The 16,867-nt window shown below is 43.8% G+C and overlaps 2 protein-coding genes across 7 annotated transcripts in view; one reads left to right on the plus strand and one right to left on the minus strand.

Annotated features, from left to right (window-relative positions):
- The first annotated feature begins 3,475 nt into the window (after positions 1–3,475).
- Positions 3,476–7,287, plus strand: Rxfp3 (relaxin family peptide receptor 3). Its single transcript, XM_013073506.3, has one exon. The coding sequence runs from the start codon at positions 4,212–4,214 to the stop codon at positions 5,577–5,579; it is 1,368 nt and encodes a 455-aa protein (XP_012928960.1). The 5' UTR covers positions 3,476–4,211; the 3' UTR covers positions 5,580–7,287.
- A 4,321-nt stretch (positions 7,288–11,608) lies between these two features.
- Positions 11,609–16,867, minus strand: part of Slc45a2 (solute carrier family 45 member 2) — a 65,650-nt gene continuing 60,391 nt past the window's right edge. For 5 of the 6 annotated variants that reach the window (XM_087189275.1, XM_087189277.1, XM_087189276.1 and 2 more), the window contains 2 exons: positions 14,285–14,496; positions 11,609–11,884 (listed from right to left, as the gene is read on the minus strand). In XM_087189275.1, coding sequence (XP_087045401.1) covers positions 11,654–11,884; positions 14,285–14,496 — 443 coding nt within the window. In that variant the 3' untranslated portion in view covers positions 11,609–11,653. Of the gene's footprint in view, positions 11,885–14,269; positions 14,497–16,867 lie in introns of those variants that run through there. The other variant, XM_087189279.1, reaches the window with a different exon arrangement.

A 16,867-nucleotide genomic window follows, 5' to 3' on the forward strand; every position in this document is an offset into this window, starting at 1 on the left:
CACTGATTTAATCTACATTCATCTTTGCCCCTACAAGTTCACTCACCATGTGACAACTAGGGTGATAGTTGAAGATACAAAACTGATCTTTTTGCTCCCTGCTTAAAAAGTCTACCATTGCTCTAAATTTAAATATTAAAAGTTTTTGGTGAGACATAATTTACTGCCTGTGTCCTATCTAGCTGTTTTTTCACTCACAGTGTTACATCCTGGACTTATTCTGATTCCCATCCTGCAAAGATTCTTGTTCCTGCCTGCCTGATATTTTCACTCATTATGTACCTTCTGCCCAGAATGCTCTTCTTTCTCCTCTTTCTTTTGTCTTTGTCTGTTTACTGAATTTCCTTTCTTCCAAGTTACTACAGTTTATAAGACACATCATTTATTAACAGTTTTCTAGGGAGAAAATTCTATCTAATTAAATATGCATATGATAATTGTATAAATCAAACTGATCTTTTAAATCTTTAATTTGAAAAGACATGATTCTTGTTTAATAAGTATGCTCAGAAAGAATTAAAAATTATATCCTTTTAGATGGTTATAACTTCCTATTTTATTGTTTTCCTTCTTATAATTATAATCATACAGCTCCTAAATGTTAGTCTCACTTATTAGAACACAAGGCCATTGTTGCATTTATCACTAAATTTCTAGTTCATAGCAAGTATCTATTATAAAGTTGGTATTTGATAAATATTTGTTGGATGAGTGAATGATACGTTAATATCAACTAAGGTTTAATTCAGAATTTCTCAATTTCTGGTTATATAATATTCAAGCGTGTACATCTTACACTGGTTTCTATTGCTGCTGTAACAAATTGCCACAAATATAATGGCTTTATATAAGGCCACAAATATATTGTCTTACAATTCTAGGGATCAGAGGTCCCAGATCAGTTTCACTAGCACGAAATCAAGGTGTCATCAGGACAGTTTCTATTTAGAGATCTAGGGGAGAATCCTTCTCCTGGCTCTTTTCAGATTCTGGTGGTGTCTTGTACTTTTGGTTTGTGATCCCTACCTCCATCTTCAAAGAGCATTACCTCAACCTCTACTGCAGTTATCACACTGCCTTCTCTTCTGACACTGACTTTTCCTACCTGAATCTATGGACTCTTGCGAATATATTGGGTCCATTTGCCTATCCCATGGCAATCTTCCTCATATCAAAACCTTTGATTTAATATCATCTCCAAGGTCCCATTGGCTATATAAAGTGACATCAAAGAGGCCAGGGATTAGGATGCAGACATGCTTGAGGGGTAATTACTTAGCACTGTTGAAAGGTATGGAAGAGTTAGATCCAAGTTGGGAAGTGAAGAATGGACCAAAAGATGTTACCTAAAAGTCAAGAGAATTATGAGTTAGATCTGGTGTGTCAGTTTCCCAGCAGTGAGATCCTGAGTAGATCTCTTTGTATCTCCAGGCCTCCTCTGCAAAACACCAGGGCTAAAGCTAATTATTTACTACATTCTATAATTATGGGCTCCCAGAAGTTATATGCTTCAGTGTGCTTTTACTCTGGCCTCACTCATGAATTCCCATGCCCCATGTGGCTTCAGAAAGACAAAGGAGTCCAGGAAAAGATTTCAGTATGAAGAAGAAAGGGCTTCTGGTTGCTAACAAGAATTTTCTCCAGATCTCCATCACACTCCATCTTAATTTCAGGGGGAAAAGGGACAGAGAAATAGACTATGTAACATAAAAACTGAACTTTTCCCCTTTTATGGTCTATTCAAATACAAAATGTATAAAGTAGCCTTGAAATTTAAAAAGTGAAAACTGGAACAGCCCATCAAAGAACATTATAACTGCTTATTATCCACCCACTCCTTGAAAATAGAAGGGAAATCAAAGAGGTAAAATTATTGTTCATGCATCTGACACATATCATTACATTCTAGATAACTTAGTCATGCACAAGACTAAACAAAAATACAGTTGGAGACATTACTAAATTACACACTCATTGAGATTAAGAGTTCCACAGAGAGTAGAATAGAAGACTTTGTCCTAATGTTTCTGTCAGCCCAGCTCAGTGCCCAGCTAAGAGTAAATGGCCAATGAGTGTGAGTCCAATTGAACAAAGGTCCTGCAATATTCTTCGTGAAGTGTGAACACTTCGTGTATTTGGAGCAGATCGAGCAGATGTGTTGCCAGGTGAGACTAGAAGCACAGAGATGGGGGGTGTGGGGTGTGGTGAGGCCTGTGTGAGAAGCCTTAAGTGTGAACACAGCAAAACTTCCAAGCAGAGGGCTTTCAGCGTGTGCCCTAGGCTTCGCTGATTTTCAATATCACGGTGAAATATAAACTCAACAAAAGAGATAAAAATTTGATTCGACTTTTAAAAAGGGAAATGTAACCCTGAAAGTCAAAGTGAGCTCGGGAGAAATAACGCAGCAGGACTCATTTTCAGATAAGAATTGATCAGAGGCCATAGTTTGGTTTGGTTTTTACTAAAGCCCCGGCGCCCTCTAGCGGGAAGACAGAGGTCCAGCGTCTCTAGAAAAGTATGTTCTCTTGCAAGGAAATATGTTCTAGGGTTGGAATCACGGTTGTTTCTGTTTCCCCTTCTATGTTTTGAGTACTGTGTTTCTTTTTACTACATTTTTGTTGTTGTTGTTTATTTTCTCTGTTTTAAAAATTCACCTCTTCTTAATCTCTGTGAGCCAGGCGAGGAGCTCAGAGCTCAACTGTGAGGACAATTACTGTATGCTTAAAATATTTTTATTTCAATTTAATCTTAGCCAGTGAAGAAAACATTTCAAATTCCATAAGTCCATCCTTAAAAGTGTAATTTACACTAGAGTAGTTGATCTGGATTTAAATAAACCACAACTTAAGAAGTAATCAAAATGACTTCCACTTGTTCTCTGTAAGATTCCTTAGAATTTACTGCCATGGGTCTGAAAACGTCTGGTAAAGACATTAATAGTAGAGAGAATAGAGGAGATAGTGGCCCTATTATCTTTGATTTCGTCTGCATCCAGTTAAAGAGTGTATGATCATACATCCAGGAGTATTGAGTCCCAGACTGGACATATGAGAAGTCTGCAACAGAATACACGCTCTGTTTAGCTCAGACACCGAAGACCCTTTGGAAATTCTGACAACCAGATGCCAAGTAAGTGGTCAATTAACTAAGAAAGGGGAAGCAGAACTCTGAGTAGTCAGTGAGGATCTGTCCCTGAGATAGATCCTGGAGACCGTCCGAAGTTACTAAATCAGTGACCATCCTCTGAATAGGCATGAGGAGGCCACTCTTGCTTTTAAAGGGGAAGTGGTCAGGAGATGAAGGATTTTTGGAACCATCCTTCATCAAATGGGTGAGGAAGAAAGAAAAATAAAACCCTGAAAGTATTAGTATTTGAGAGTAATGAAGGAAGAGGGAACCCAAATCAAATCAAGCCCTCGCCAAGAAAATAAATACCCTTCCCTTCTGAAACTTTGGCCAGACCAAAGGGAGTTGCCAGGGGCCTGTGCCGACAGCCCGGCCCTCCCTCCTGCGTGGCTGCGGGAGCCTCGGGGTTCAGCACCTCGGAAAGCGCCCCCTCTCCTCGCTCCCGGGTTACGCATGCTCCTTGGGGACCGCCGCCCGGGCTCCGTGGGCGCTTGCGAATATAACTGGGCGAAGCGCCTGTGGCGATTCACTGGGAGTTAAGAGCGGAGGGGCTGAGCCCCCTGCAGACCTCCAGGCTGCGAGAGCGAGGTGGGGGCAACTTCCCATCTCGATTTTTCTCTAAAAGGACAGAAACCTCGTCCAAGCAGCAGCGGAGGAAACCGACAAAGGTATTGGAAAGAAGGAAGCGCTGTCCCGAGCCACGCTCCTGAGCAGGAGGTGGGTTCTGCGCCACTGCCCCGTAACCGCGGGGAAAGAGGGGCGATCTCGGTCGTGCCTGGGAGCCCAGAGACTTCTCTCCGGCTGGAGACTCCTGCACTGGACGCCGGCAGCTGGACTCCATTTCAGCGCCGGGGCAGGCGCCCAGCTCAACTGCGCCCGAGGGCTCCCCGCGCGGGGGGGGGGGGGGGCGCACGGAGCACCCAGTTCCTAGGCGCTCTCTTTTGCTGCTACTTTGAAAGCTCCCGCGTACACCGCGCGCTCGGCGGGCGCCACCCGGGGGAGAGCTGCTTCCTTACTCCCCGTGCCCCAGACATGACCTAGAGGTGCCTGCCCGTGCGGGGGCTGCTGCAACCAGGAGAGACACCATGAATAAGGCCGCTGGCGGCGAAGAGCTCGCGGAAGTCTTCAGACTGATCCCGGACCTTCTGGGGGCGGCCAACACGAGTGGCAACGCTTCGCTGCAGCTCCAGGACTTGTGGTGGGAGCTGGGGCTGGAGTTGCCCGACGGCGCCGCGCCAGGGCCTCCCCGGGGCAGCGGCGGGGCCGAGAGCTCCGACACAGAGGCCCGGGTGCGGATCCTCATCAGCGCGGTGTACTGGGTGGTTTGTGCGCTGGGGCTGGCGGGCAACCTGCTTGTGCTCTACCTGATGAAGAGCAAACGAGGCTGGCGCAAGTCCTCGATCAACCTCTTCGTCACCAACCTGGCGCTGACGGACTTTCAGTTCGTGCTTACCCTGCCCTTCTGGGCCGTGGAGAACGCTCTGGACTTCAAATGGCCCTTCGGCAAAGCCATGTGCAAGATCGTGTCCATCGTGACGTCCATGAACATGTACGCCAGCGTCTTCTTCCTCACCGCCATGAGTGTGGCACGCTACCACTCCGTGGCCTCAGCTCTTAGGAGCCACCGGGCCCGAGGGCGCGGCCGCGGAGACTGCTGCGGCCAGAACTTGGAAGACAGCTGCTGCTTCTCAGCCAAGGCGCTCTGTGTATTGATCTGGGCTTTGGCCGCCCTGGGCTCCCTGCCCAATGCCATTTTTTCCACCACCATCAAGGTGATGGGCGAGGAACTGTGCCTGGTGCGCTTCCCCGACAAGTTGCTGGGTGGTGACAGGCAGTTCTGGCTGGGCCTGTACCACTTGCAGAAGGTGCTGCTGGGCTTCGTGCTGCCTCTGGGTATCATCAGCCTGTGCTACCTGCTGCTGGTGCGCTTCATCTCCGACCGCCGCGTGGTGGGGACTGAAGCGGCGGCTGGGGGAGGCTTGACCGGAGCCAGCGCTCGGAGGCGATCCAAGGTCACTAAATCAGTGACCATCGTGGTCTTATCCTTTTTCCTGTGTTGGCTTCCCAACCAGTCCCTCACCACCTGGAGCATCCTCATCAAGTTCAATGCCGTCCCCTTCAGCCAGGAGTACTTCTTGTCCCAAGTGTACGCGTTCCCGGTGACCGTGTGCCTGGCGCACTCCAACAGCTGCCTCAACCCCATCCTCTACTGTCTCGTACGCCGCGAATTCCGCAAGGCGCTCAAGAACCTGCTACGGCGGCTCGCATCGCCCTCGCTTACCAACATGCGTCCTTTCACCGCCACCACCAAGCCAGAGCCAGAAGATCACGGGCTGCAGGCTCTGGCGCCGCTCCACGCAACTGTGGAGCCTGACCTGCTCTACTACCCGCCTGGCGTGGTGGTCTACAGTGGGGGGCGCTATGATCTGCTGCCCAGCAGCTCAGCCTACTGACGGGAAGACACCGAGTATGCAGCAGAGCAAAGGGACCCAGCCCTGGGGAGGGAAAAGAGAGAGTGGATAACTGGAGACTGGGGGTCCCCACTTCAAGAAGTAGGAGGAAAGAAGGGGGAAGGTAGTGGAGAAACCCGTGAGTGGGCTGGAGGGCCTTCTCTGGAGAAGAAAGGCTGCAAAATCAGGCAGAGAAGAAGCTGACAAAGTGGAGATCATTCCCACAGGACCCAGCCACCAGTCCTGACTCTCCACCAAAACCCACCCCTGTGTCCTCTCCTTATGCTATTTACCCTGGGCAGGACAGACACTCCCAGAAACAGAGAGAGGCAAAGGAAAGTAGAGAAATTGGGCCGCAGGGAGTGAGTCTCGGCCAAATGATGCACAGATAATTGAGCATTTTTTCCAGTGATGTTTATGGAGCTTATAGGCCTTCAAGCTGCATCCAGACAGGAAAAACCACCCAAAACCCTTTCCTTTGCTCTTTGGCCTCTAAGACCATCTTGAGGAGCAAAGGACTGAGTTGCTTCCCCAGGAGTGAGTTTGGAGGAAAGAACCCTTTTCGGAGTTGGGAGAAAGGATTGACCATGTTGGTCTGTCCCAGGAGAAATGACAAGGGAGAGGCACCTCCAGAAGAGCCATGGTGTCATCTGTGTTTCCAACAGGGCAAGTAGGCATACGCTGAGCTTGACTGCAGGCTTGCCACCTCTGAGCTCAGATGCTACCAGGGGCAAAACGTCGGTCCCAAGTGGAGGAGAGAGACTTATTTGGGAGCGGCCTTAATCCAGGAGTGAGCAGTGTGATTGGAGAAACTGAGTAGAAAAATGTCTTTAGGACACTGCCCCTAAAGGGACTCGGGTGCTCACTTGGGAACTAAGCAAGATGTGTAGCAAGAGCATCTTGGAAGCTGGGTGCTCCAGTTCCCTTGGAGACACAGTTCACTTTGGTTCATATGCTGTAGGTGAGAGGGGCTCAGGAGCATCCTGAAAAGCTCCCTGGGAGCAAGGGTACCTCTGCAGCCCCTCATCTTCATTGTTTGGAAATTGGGATGCTACTCTGATTCAGCCTCTGCACCAGGGAATAGAAGGGTTCTCCTGTGAGGTTTAGACTGTGCTTAGAAGACTAAGAGATGCTGTAGAAGTGTGCAGTGGCTTCCTGCACACCAAATTCCTAAAAGCTGGAGTCCATTATTTCAAGAAGAGGTGTGAAATGGGAAAAAGAATGGAAGACTGATGTGAAGTCACCCTAAAGGGAAGAGGCTATTGGAGAGGCTGTTCTGAGAGAATCACCAGAATTTCAAGTGCAAGGTTCTTTATTGCTCATACTATTGGCAAGAGAAGGTAAGAAATAAGAATTCTCACAGGGTAACAGTTAACCAAATTCCTTTTATTCTAAAGAATGCTTTGCACATTCCATATGCATGTTGAATTCTTCCCCAACTTCCAGACAGTCCATGGGGCTGTCTCTGAAAAGTGACTCATGTTTTCCATGACAGCCTTGTCCATGTAGCAGCTTAAGATGTTAAGGTCATCACAAAGTCCTTTACTGAGGCTGTTCTGGGAACTGAGATGAAACATCAACCCGGCCATCCATCTGCCAGGATTGATAGAGGTGCTACTGTTTTCTTTGATGATTTTAGGGTTAAGAAACTGGTAATGAAGGCACCTCCAAGTGTAGCAGTTTTAATAAATAAATAATCATTAGAAAATGTGTCTGAATGGTCTCATGACCTGTAGAATTGTTTGGTAATTTTGTTGAAATTTTCTGTAATGTCTGAGATTTAAGGCTCAAAATATGAGATCCACAACTCTGCCATCCTTTGTCCCACTGTCTACAACACGAAACAGCGCGATTACTAAGTATTTATAGATCTTTCCACAGAAACAAAAGCTGCCTGATCTCAATCCTGATAAATCTTGAGAACTCAACTTTCAGAAAACAGACCAGTGCATCTGTTTCAAAGTAGTCATTTTAGTCTCTATTCATTTCTCATAGGTAAAACTTATTGATATTAATATTGACTAGCAACTGGGCTAATGAAGGTTGAAATATAAACTCCCCAAATCTCCAAAATACAAAATACATGAAAAATCAATATGGGAAAAATCAACTACCTACTATCACAGCAAGATATCTGTGTACATCCTAATTTTAGACTCCTACTGAGAGATTCTTATCAGAGCAACTTGACATTTCAATTTCAACAATAGGATACTGTGTGGGGGTAGCTCAGAATTCTTAGAAATGTGTGTTGAAGTGTGTTCTTCTGCTACAATGGGCACTAGTACAAAATAAGAGAACGGGTTGGAGGTAAAGTCTTCAAGAAGAAACTCTGTAATAAGGGCAAGCTTGTCCAAGCCCATAACTGGGGGCTTCTGAGAACATGGCAGGTGAAATCAAAGACCGTAATTTCTCTCTACAATGAGAATAAGAGTTTAAAAGGATGTGGTCAAATCAAATGAAGTAATTATTACTTTTTGCATGCCTGTTGTGTGCCAAGACCCGTGCTGAGTGTTGAGATCAAGGACATGAACTAGAGCTTTCCTGAATTCGATATTTAGAAGAACAGAAAATCAGGGACACAAACAAGATAAGATAGGGAACAATGAATTGAATGTTGTAGTAAAGCTAAAACAAAGTGGTTTGAAAATAGAGAGGAAGGAAAAAGCAATACTGCTGGGGGATAAGAGACTTCTTGGCCAACATAGTATTTGACATGGGCCTAGAAATATGAGTACAGTTTAAGCAGAAAGGTATGGGTAGTGAGAAGATAGTCTGTGTGTGGTTGGAATATGAGGTACTTCACAGGTTTTGTGGTTGGAGTATGAGGTACTTCATTAAAGAAGCAAAGCATTGTAGTTTTAATTTCTCCTCCAAGATTTCCCAGGATATCTATTGAAAATATATATGTCTATATATTTGTTTGGAAACAGGACTATCTTTTGCCAGACAGAATATATCATCAGTGTACTGGGAACAAATGCTTGGGTTCCCAGAGGTGGTCAGGCTCTTTTTAAATTGGATTGTATCCACTCATTCGAACCTCAGTGTTGTTGAGTTCAATGTGCAAAGTATTTGCATAGTGTATTTGAGAAAGAGAAAAAGAGACTGACAGACAGACAGACATGCTCTAGCTCCCATTCTCAGCCAAGTAGCCTATCCAATGTTGGAAACTTTAAAGTTTGATGTAATAGCATCACATGTGGAAAAAACCATGTCCTGTGGCTCAGTGATGACAACATTTGAATTCTTAGGGGTCCAGATAGGATGGTCCACTCTATAGGACATCTTAGCTGGCCATGCATTGCTTTCCAAATCTTTAAACATCAAAGCAGTCCTTGGAGAAATAGTCACAAAGTACACTGAATTCTGGAGATAATTCCATTTCTAAACTTTGCAGAGGCCAAGGATAGGTAGGGGAAGTAAGAGAGGTGGCTTGGCATTGTTTATTTTATAATGCAGAGAACTGTATGACATTGACCCTCTAAGCATGTCCTCAATATCATTCCAAGCTCTGGGGTTCAGACCAAGTGTTTTCCCTGATCACTTTTCTATATCAGTTGTGATCTCACTTCTCCAGGATGGATGATGAGTGGGAAGCCAGGAGCTGGGTGTCACTTTGCATGTGCCCTCCAAATTAATGAGATTATTTCATTTGGGAATAAATGTTCCAACACAATGCGAGGAGATATGATTGAGAAGCAGTACCTATGTAGAGAAAAGATAAGCAATGCTTGGAGGTTGAAAGAACAGCACAGGTATGGAAATACAACCCAATCTGGAAAACACTGGAGAACTGGAAAGAAGGGAGAAAGAGCAGAAGTCTGAGGTGCCTGGCATCAGATAAGGGAACTGCCCATCCTGGAGGAGATGAGGGTGAGCAGTAGGCAGGAAGAAGCAGTCGCTTCAGGGTAAGCCTCCTGCCCTCCACCTCTCGTCCCCTGCCCCCCACACACCAAAAGTGGCCACAGCCACAAGGGTATTCCAGATGTTCCAGCCCAGACAGAGGTATGATAATCAAGTAGCAGCAGAGACAGGCTCTTTACACAAAAAAGTAGGCAATTGGGCAGCAGCAAGGTGAAAGCCCAAGCAGTAGCAGGAAGGATAAAGTGAGTGTGAGGCACAGGGATGCAGCTGCCTTTTGAGACTAAGGGATAAATTGGGAAGGGGAAGGAGGCTGCAACAGAGAATGACAAATGGTCTGCTCTCTGCAAATAGTTTTAGCCTGGTAGTCTGCCCCTAGGCCTGGGCACCCAGGGCCAGTGCCCTGCATAGCATCATGAGAGGATCCTGCTCTGCACCATTCCTCCAGCTGATCCCCTCCCTACATGGCAAGGAATGCCTCCCCAGAATTCTAGATTACGTTCCAGACCTGAGATCCCAGAATTCCTATCCAAACAATGCTGAGTCCATCTACAGGCCCTTTGTGGGGCCTTGCCTGAGTCCTTCTTCCAGAAGCAGAGCACGTTTGAGTCCCTGTACCCTTGGGTGTGAGGAACAGTAAGGGTGGCTGTTTGTATGGGTGGTAGGAAGTGGAGAGGTGTGGGTGGCTATGGATACACTAAGGCCAACATATACACAAAGACTCTCACAGTGTGGGACACAGAGAAGAATGGGAGGAGAAGAGGAAATGACCTAGAAGCAACATCCTCATGCCCAAATTTCCCAGTCCTTAGAGACAGCTCATTTCCTTTCTCAAAATCCCTTGACATCACTGAAGGGTTTAGTCAGTTAGAAACTCACTTGGGGCAGTAAATATACTACCAGACTCCAGGATAAGGGAAGAAAGGAATCATACAACTTTTTTTAACTTTTAAAGACAAGTGGACAAATCTTCATTTCTGTACTAGTCAGTCACATTGACAGTCATGTAGGTAAACACTCATAAAAGACTGGGATAGACTAGGGGTGGGGAGATGGAATGATGTGCCTTTAGCAGCCCAAAATTAATCACAGCTTGTTATCATTCACAGAGCACTGACCAAGTGCCAGCCACCAGGCTAGGTGCTGTCCCTACAGGAAGTAGCAGAGACAGAGGCCCTAGATTAGATTCAAAAGCCAGTTCTGCCACTTACAGTTGTGTAGCTTCGGATAAGTTACGTAACACCTCTCTACCTTAGTTTCTTCATCTGCAAATGGAGATCAGTGAGAGCATCAACTCTCAGAATTGCTTCGTTGACACAGGCAAAACATTTAGAATAGTGGTATGCACCCTATGTTATAGATCATTAATCACAACTCTCTGGTACAGGAGTTATTCTTCAAAATGTATAGATGAGTGAGTGCAGCTTAGGAGGACCAAAGGGTTCACCAGTGAGGAACAAAGTCAGGATTCAAAATGAGCTGTCCACCACTCACAATAATTTCCTGTTAAGCATTCTGGCTTCCAAGCTACTAAAAACTTCACCCCAGAGGAGGCAGTTGGAGGGATATAGCTAGAGGAAGACTGCTTAGCTTGGGGACAGAAGATCATTGAAAATTTTTCATATAAACTCCAGAGGATGAAACAACAAACAGGCTACACAGAAATAATTTTACTGTGTAATCAAATGAACATTAAAGTTTCAAGCAGATTCCCAGAATGTCATACATTAATAGAAATTAATTATGAGCAAATTAATATAAATAAATCAGTATAAAACTCAGTCATATTTTGTTTGTGAATTTAGTGAAATATGTGACTGTCCAATTATGTAAGCACTGCTGACTTTTAAAAAAAAATCCTATTATACAATAAATATAAGGATCCCAGATAGAATTAGTCTGCTCCTTAGGGGTCAAGACCTGAATTGCTCTGTGTTTGCACTGAGACCCAGTGAGGAAGATGCAGGGTGGCACGTGCTCCCAGCCATACTTACCCTTGCACAGAGGTAGAGTCCAGGCAAACGATGCCTGAAACATGGGTCTTCTTCGCAAGGGAGCCAGGCCTAGTGGAGGGGTGGACAGATGACCACAGCTGAAATCACAATGTAGGACACCCAATGGCTAGACCCTCAAGGTGCCGAACCAGAGAAAAGACGGATTCCTTGCTGTGTGCTTCACTTGTTTGAGGTTAGGATCATTGTCTCTTTATTGACCTAACCCACATATCTAACAAAGAGAGCCACAAAGCAACAGCCAATTAATGCCACCGTAGAGGCTGTGATCACCACAACGATGACGCTCCCAGCTGTGTTGACCAGAAAGCCTAGACCACTTCCAACCAGAATCTGGGCCAGCTGTACCATGCAGGTGAGTGTGGCGCAGTCCACGCCCTTCCCACGTTCCGTGCCGCTGCTGTCTGAGCTCCATCCTGGAGCCTGCCGCCTCTGCAAGGCAAGCACAGGAGTACACTCTGAGCTCAGGGACTGTCACTGAGGGCTGAGATCGGCAAGATGTTTTCTATACAAAGCCAGATAGTAAACACCTTTGTGGGTCACAAGGCTTTGGCTGTAACTCCTTTCACAGTGCACAAACAGCTACTCTACATAAAAACTGCACCCCAACATTATCGACGTTAGTGTCTAACTGCATACCGGTCTTATGTACCACAAAATATGATCCTTCTCTGGGATATTTTTCAATCATTTAAAAATTTAAAATAAAAGCTTGGTCGCGAACTGTACAAAAACAGGCAGCAAGCCTCCTTTGGCCACTAAGCCTGATTTACGGCCACCAGGAAGTTCCATCCTACCTATGCCAAATTCTTAAAAGCCACCATTAACACATAAGAAATTCAAGGATTAATATATGCAAAATTATCTCTTCCTCAGAAGTCAATAAATGCAAGTGGTAGAACCCAATAAAGAAAGAGTAAATCCCATTCTTTTTCTGCTCAGTGTTAAAGATTCAAACATTTTCAAAAGGATGCTGACCCACTCAAACACTCAGGAGAAGCAACATAAAAGCCAATTCAACCTGTTCAAAAATGGTTGTTTGATTAATGGTCAATATTATTTAATGGCTTATTAATGTTTAATATTAATAAATTAACAATTAATATTAAATATCTGGTTTCAATTGACTAACATTGCCATTTTTTGGCTGTCTCTTTTATGTTAGGCTTTGTGTAATGTTCTTTTACAGTCAGTACTTTATTTCATCCTCCCTACTGCCTTAGATGCACATATTATCATTATCCCCATGATAACAATAGTACTAGCTATTATTGTTTTAGTCCTCATCAGAAAGGTGCTAAGTAGGCACTGTGCCAAGCACGTCCCAATGTGCTTAATTTTTCAACAACTTTATATAGTGGGTGTTGTTATTTCTATTTGACTAATGATGAAATTGAGCCCCCAAGAGTTTAAATGGTGATTTCCTAAACTACTAAGTAAAATAAGCTTTGTGCAGAATAAAGCATGTTATCCTATTAATAGGCAAGTGAAATAAGAAAATATATTCGTATTTGATTTTCACTTTAAAATACCGGAAAGATAAAAAACTAACAAGTGTAGTAATGCATCATGGCTAGGAGGAGTAGCAAAATCATGAAAGGAGCAATTTTACCTTACACACTTTTGTTTGTGATTGTAATTGTTGAGCGATGTGAATATATTAACTCATCTAAAATGAACTCATTTTAAAAGTGCTATTTCAAAAATAAATTAATAACATCCCCAGCATCACAAAGCTTCAAAAAAAGGGAAGCAGGATTTGAATCTAAGTTTCTCTGAGTCTAAAGCTTATGTGTTTTATGCCTGGTGCCATAAAACCTTCTCCATGGAGGGCCAGTTCTTTATGATGATGATCTCTTTAACAGAAAAACCACCATTCTGCACTGAAATATTGGTGACCATGTTTGCCAAAAGATGAGGACAGCAAGCTGCAACCCTTGTTTGAAAAGTCCTAATTCCCAGTATATCCCTGCCCTGCTTTGTTTGCCAAATTAAAGGATGTAAAAGAAGGTCAGAATTACAGCCACATGGACATGTGTTCAGTGTGTTTGCAGTTTTGTGTTGAGATGGATAAAACTCAAAGGTACTGCATTGGCTTTTATATCACTGCTCTAGTCAATGTGACTACTTGAATAGAGAACAAGTTGCATATTTCTGTAAGAAGTAATAATTTTAGACCAAAAATATTCAACCTGGTTATAGGAACCACTTATGCTCTTCCTCAGTGGTCTGAGTTCCAAAACATGGATGGAGTAGATGGGGCAGATAGGCTAAGCAGCCCTTGAGGTAGCATGGTAGAGATGACCACCACCCACGGCTCCTCTCTGCACATTTATTAAAGCCTGGGCTCCCAAAGGCAATGTTGCCTAGGAATTTCCTACCCACATCTATAACTCCCAGAATTCTATCCTGTACCTCTCCAGTCCTTGGGGTGGGGACACTCATACTTCAGGCATCCAGACAATCTGTAAGCACATGGGAAAACTGCACAGAGGTTGTAGAAGACCTAGGTTCCCCCTTTCTTTGTGTGACAGTGGACTGTTTTTTCAGCATCACTGACTCCCCTTTTCCTCTTCAAACAAATAGGAGTACCAGTTCTCATTCTGTACTTCACCAGTTGCATCAGGGGCTGGAGTGAGGAGAAGGTGCAGATCCAGCTGCACTGGCTATGACTGAGTGGACATTTTAGTGCTGCTGTTTTAAGAACTCTTATTTTCCAGCTCTGCTCTGTACTTTCCTGTCAAGTCTACTCTGCCCACACACACACACCTCACTAACAGCTTTTAGGTGAGTCCAGATGTTACCCAGGGCAGGCATTCAATGAGCACGTACCTCCTTCTCCTCCGCAAGGTGGTACTCAGCCATGAGGTTAAAGGGGACGGTGTACAGGGTGCTGGACATTATACCAAACAAGGTACACAGGACCAGGGTGGAGTAGACATTTGGAAAGAGACCTATAAATCCCGTCCCTAAGCCAAACAGCAAATACCCCATGAAGTAAAGCCCCTTTAAGCCAATGTAGGGCACCAAAGCCTTCTGAAAGTCTGTGGAGAGAAGAAAGGGAAAAATTACAGCTGGCAGTGCCTCACAACATTTAATAATTTCAGGCAATCCTTTCTTTTGAAGATTCACTTTTTTAGGAGACTTTCTGATACTAAGGAACAAAAGAACCTCCTTATCTGTGGGTTGAAAACAGCTGGCTTTTCGTATCAGTTTTAAATCCTCTGCATAGAAGACAGCTTGAAACTGCCCTGCTAAGCTGATTTTCTTTTCCATAGAGGAGAATAAAGCATAGTTTAGCAAACAGCTGAATAGCAAAAGAATGCAAAAAAGGGTGTAAAAAGCCCACATTAGCTTGGAGCTACAAGTGCTGGAAGAAAATTCGGGGTTATTCTGATTAGAGAGGTCTGGCTCAGAGTTGGGGACTTAGTACAGTGGTTGAGCATGTGTGAAGCTTTGGTTTGATCTCCAGCATTATTAAAAACATCAATATTAATAAAATAAAATAAAAATCATAAGAGGTCTGGTTCAATAACAGCAAAATGATAATGTGTACTTATCCTGAACCTGCCATCCAGTGTCAGCTGGGGAAAATTAGATCAGTGAGCTTTTGTAGAATGACCTAAGTCCCCATTTCTTAATCCCCATCTGAATGCAGTCTAAGTACATAAGGAAGTAAAAGATGTACAAATCTCTGAAGACACTTTCTCTGACTTTCCAACCCTTCCCAGACTAGTGAAGGGCCCACAAGGCCCATGGCTGGCTCTCTCGCATAGACAAGTTTCTTAACTTTGAATCACCTCAGCGTTCTTGTCTGAAATCTGGGAATAATAAAACATTTTGGAGTTATTTTCAGGATCAAATGAGAACATGTCTGAAAAATAACCCAGCCAAATGTTGAGAACATAAAAGATGCCCAATTAATGTGGTTACTGTTAGTTCTACAACCACTGCTTGGTCCGAAGATAGCTGACTCTTAACTCTATTTCTCTCCAAGTAGGTAAATTTGATTTGCTCATACAACTGTAGGAATGGAGCTAATTTATAAAAAGATTTAAATTCTGCTTCAAAACATTTTACAATATTTTTCATAAAGGTAAGGAAAATTCCCCCAAATCACTAATCTTCCTTTTAAAATCAGTTTTAAATCTGTGCGTTCTTTTTTTTGTTGTTAGTATTGGGAATTGAACTTAGTACCTTGCCCTTGCCAGGCAGGTGCAGCACCACTGAGCTAAATCCCCAGCCCAACTCTACTAGAACACATGAAGCAGAAAATAAATTATAGATGTTGAAATGTACCTGTTCAAGAATGAAACTTTTTGTATCTATCCAAATAATTATCAGACTTCTACCTTAAAGACAAGAAACCTGATTTGTCTTGCATTGCATTTGAATCAACTTGAGACAAAACACTGTTTGGAGTCATTGGATGCAAAGCAAGCTCTGGAAATGACAGGCAGGCAGCAATGAATCCTCTGTTATATCCTTGCCTTGGCCGAAGGGCTGTTGCTAAGGTTGAAAATAGATGCAGTATAAGCTAGGTCAGTTTCACAATAAGTCTGGATAAGCCTGTTTGCTTAATGATTACATTTATGCACAAAATTTAATCTAAGGTGTCTAATTACCTGAAAGATACCATCAATATTTAGCTCTTATCCAAGGATAAAGGGATATTTGGAAACATAAGTAACTTCGGTACAAACACTGCGAGTCTGACCAAGAATTGCTCTATTTATGGAGAGAAGTCAATAAATTTCAAGGCCAAACATAGAATGTCCTCTGATAGGTCTGATATTCACAGGTAGCCATCTCCTTCCACAGTCTTCTCCTTAGAGTTGAAGGGAAATTCTTGATTTAATCATTGCCCATAAATACTAGTGTCCATTAAGAACAATTAAGATTGCTATTCCGATTGGTGTAAATGTGGCTTGCTATGCAAAAGGAGCTTGAAAAAACAAAAGTCCCTTATCACCACATCCCTCCCCAACCTCAAGGCTGCCCTGCTGAGCTACATTAAATAGAGATACTGGATCTGCATCTGATGAATCCAAGACAAAGGGCAACAGAGTGTGCTCTAGAAGTGACCGAAATGACAGATTCTGGCCAGGGTGGACTAGGGTACGGGGAAAATCTTGAATGATTTCATAAAGAAAGTAATATTTAAGGCTTGTTAAAAGACATATTTAGGAATTATGTTGGTGGAGAAATAGAAGAAGAAGCCAGGTAGAAAAAAATTAAAAGCACTGGCAAATTCATAGAGATGAGAAAGTCCATGCAGGAGGTCATTAGGGTGGTTAATTTGCATCAGGCAATAGAGTTCAAAGAGTGAACTAAGCCAATCTGAAAATATTTAAATGCTAAGTTCAGGACATAGACTTTGTCCTGCAGACATGGAGAGATGGCTGGGCTGGCTGG

Source organism: Heterocephalus glaber, unplaced genomic scaffold (assembly GCF_053883595.1).
Source record: "Heterocephalus glaber isolate CG9 unplaced genomic scaffold, H.glaber_assembly_v1.0 deba00001538, whole genome shotgun sequence".
Classification (NCBI taxonomy): Eukaryota; Metazoa; Chordata; class Mammalia; order Rodentia; family Bathyergidae; genus Heterocephalus; species Heterocephalus glaber.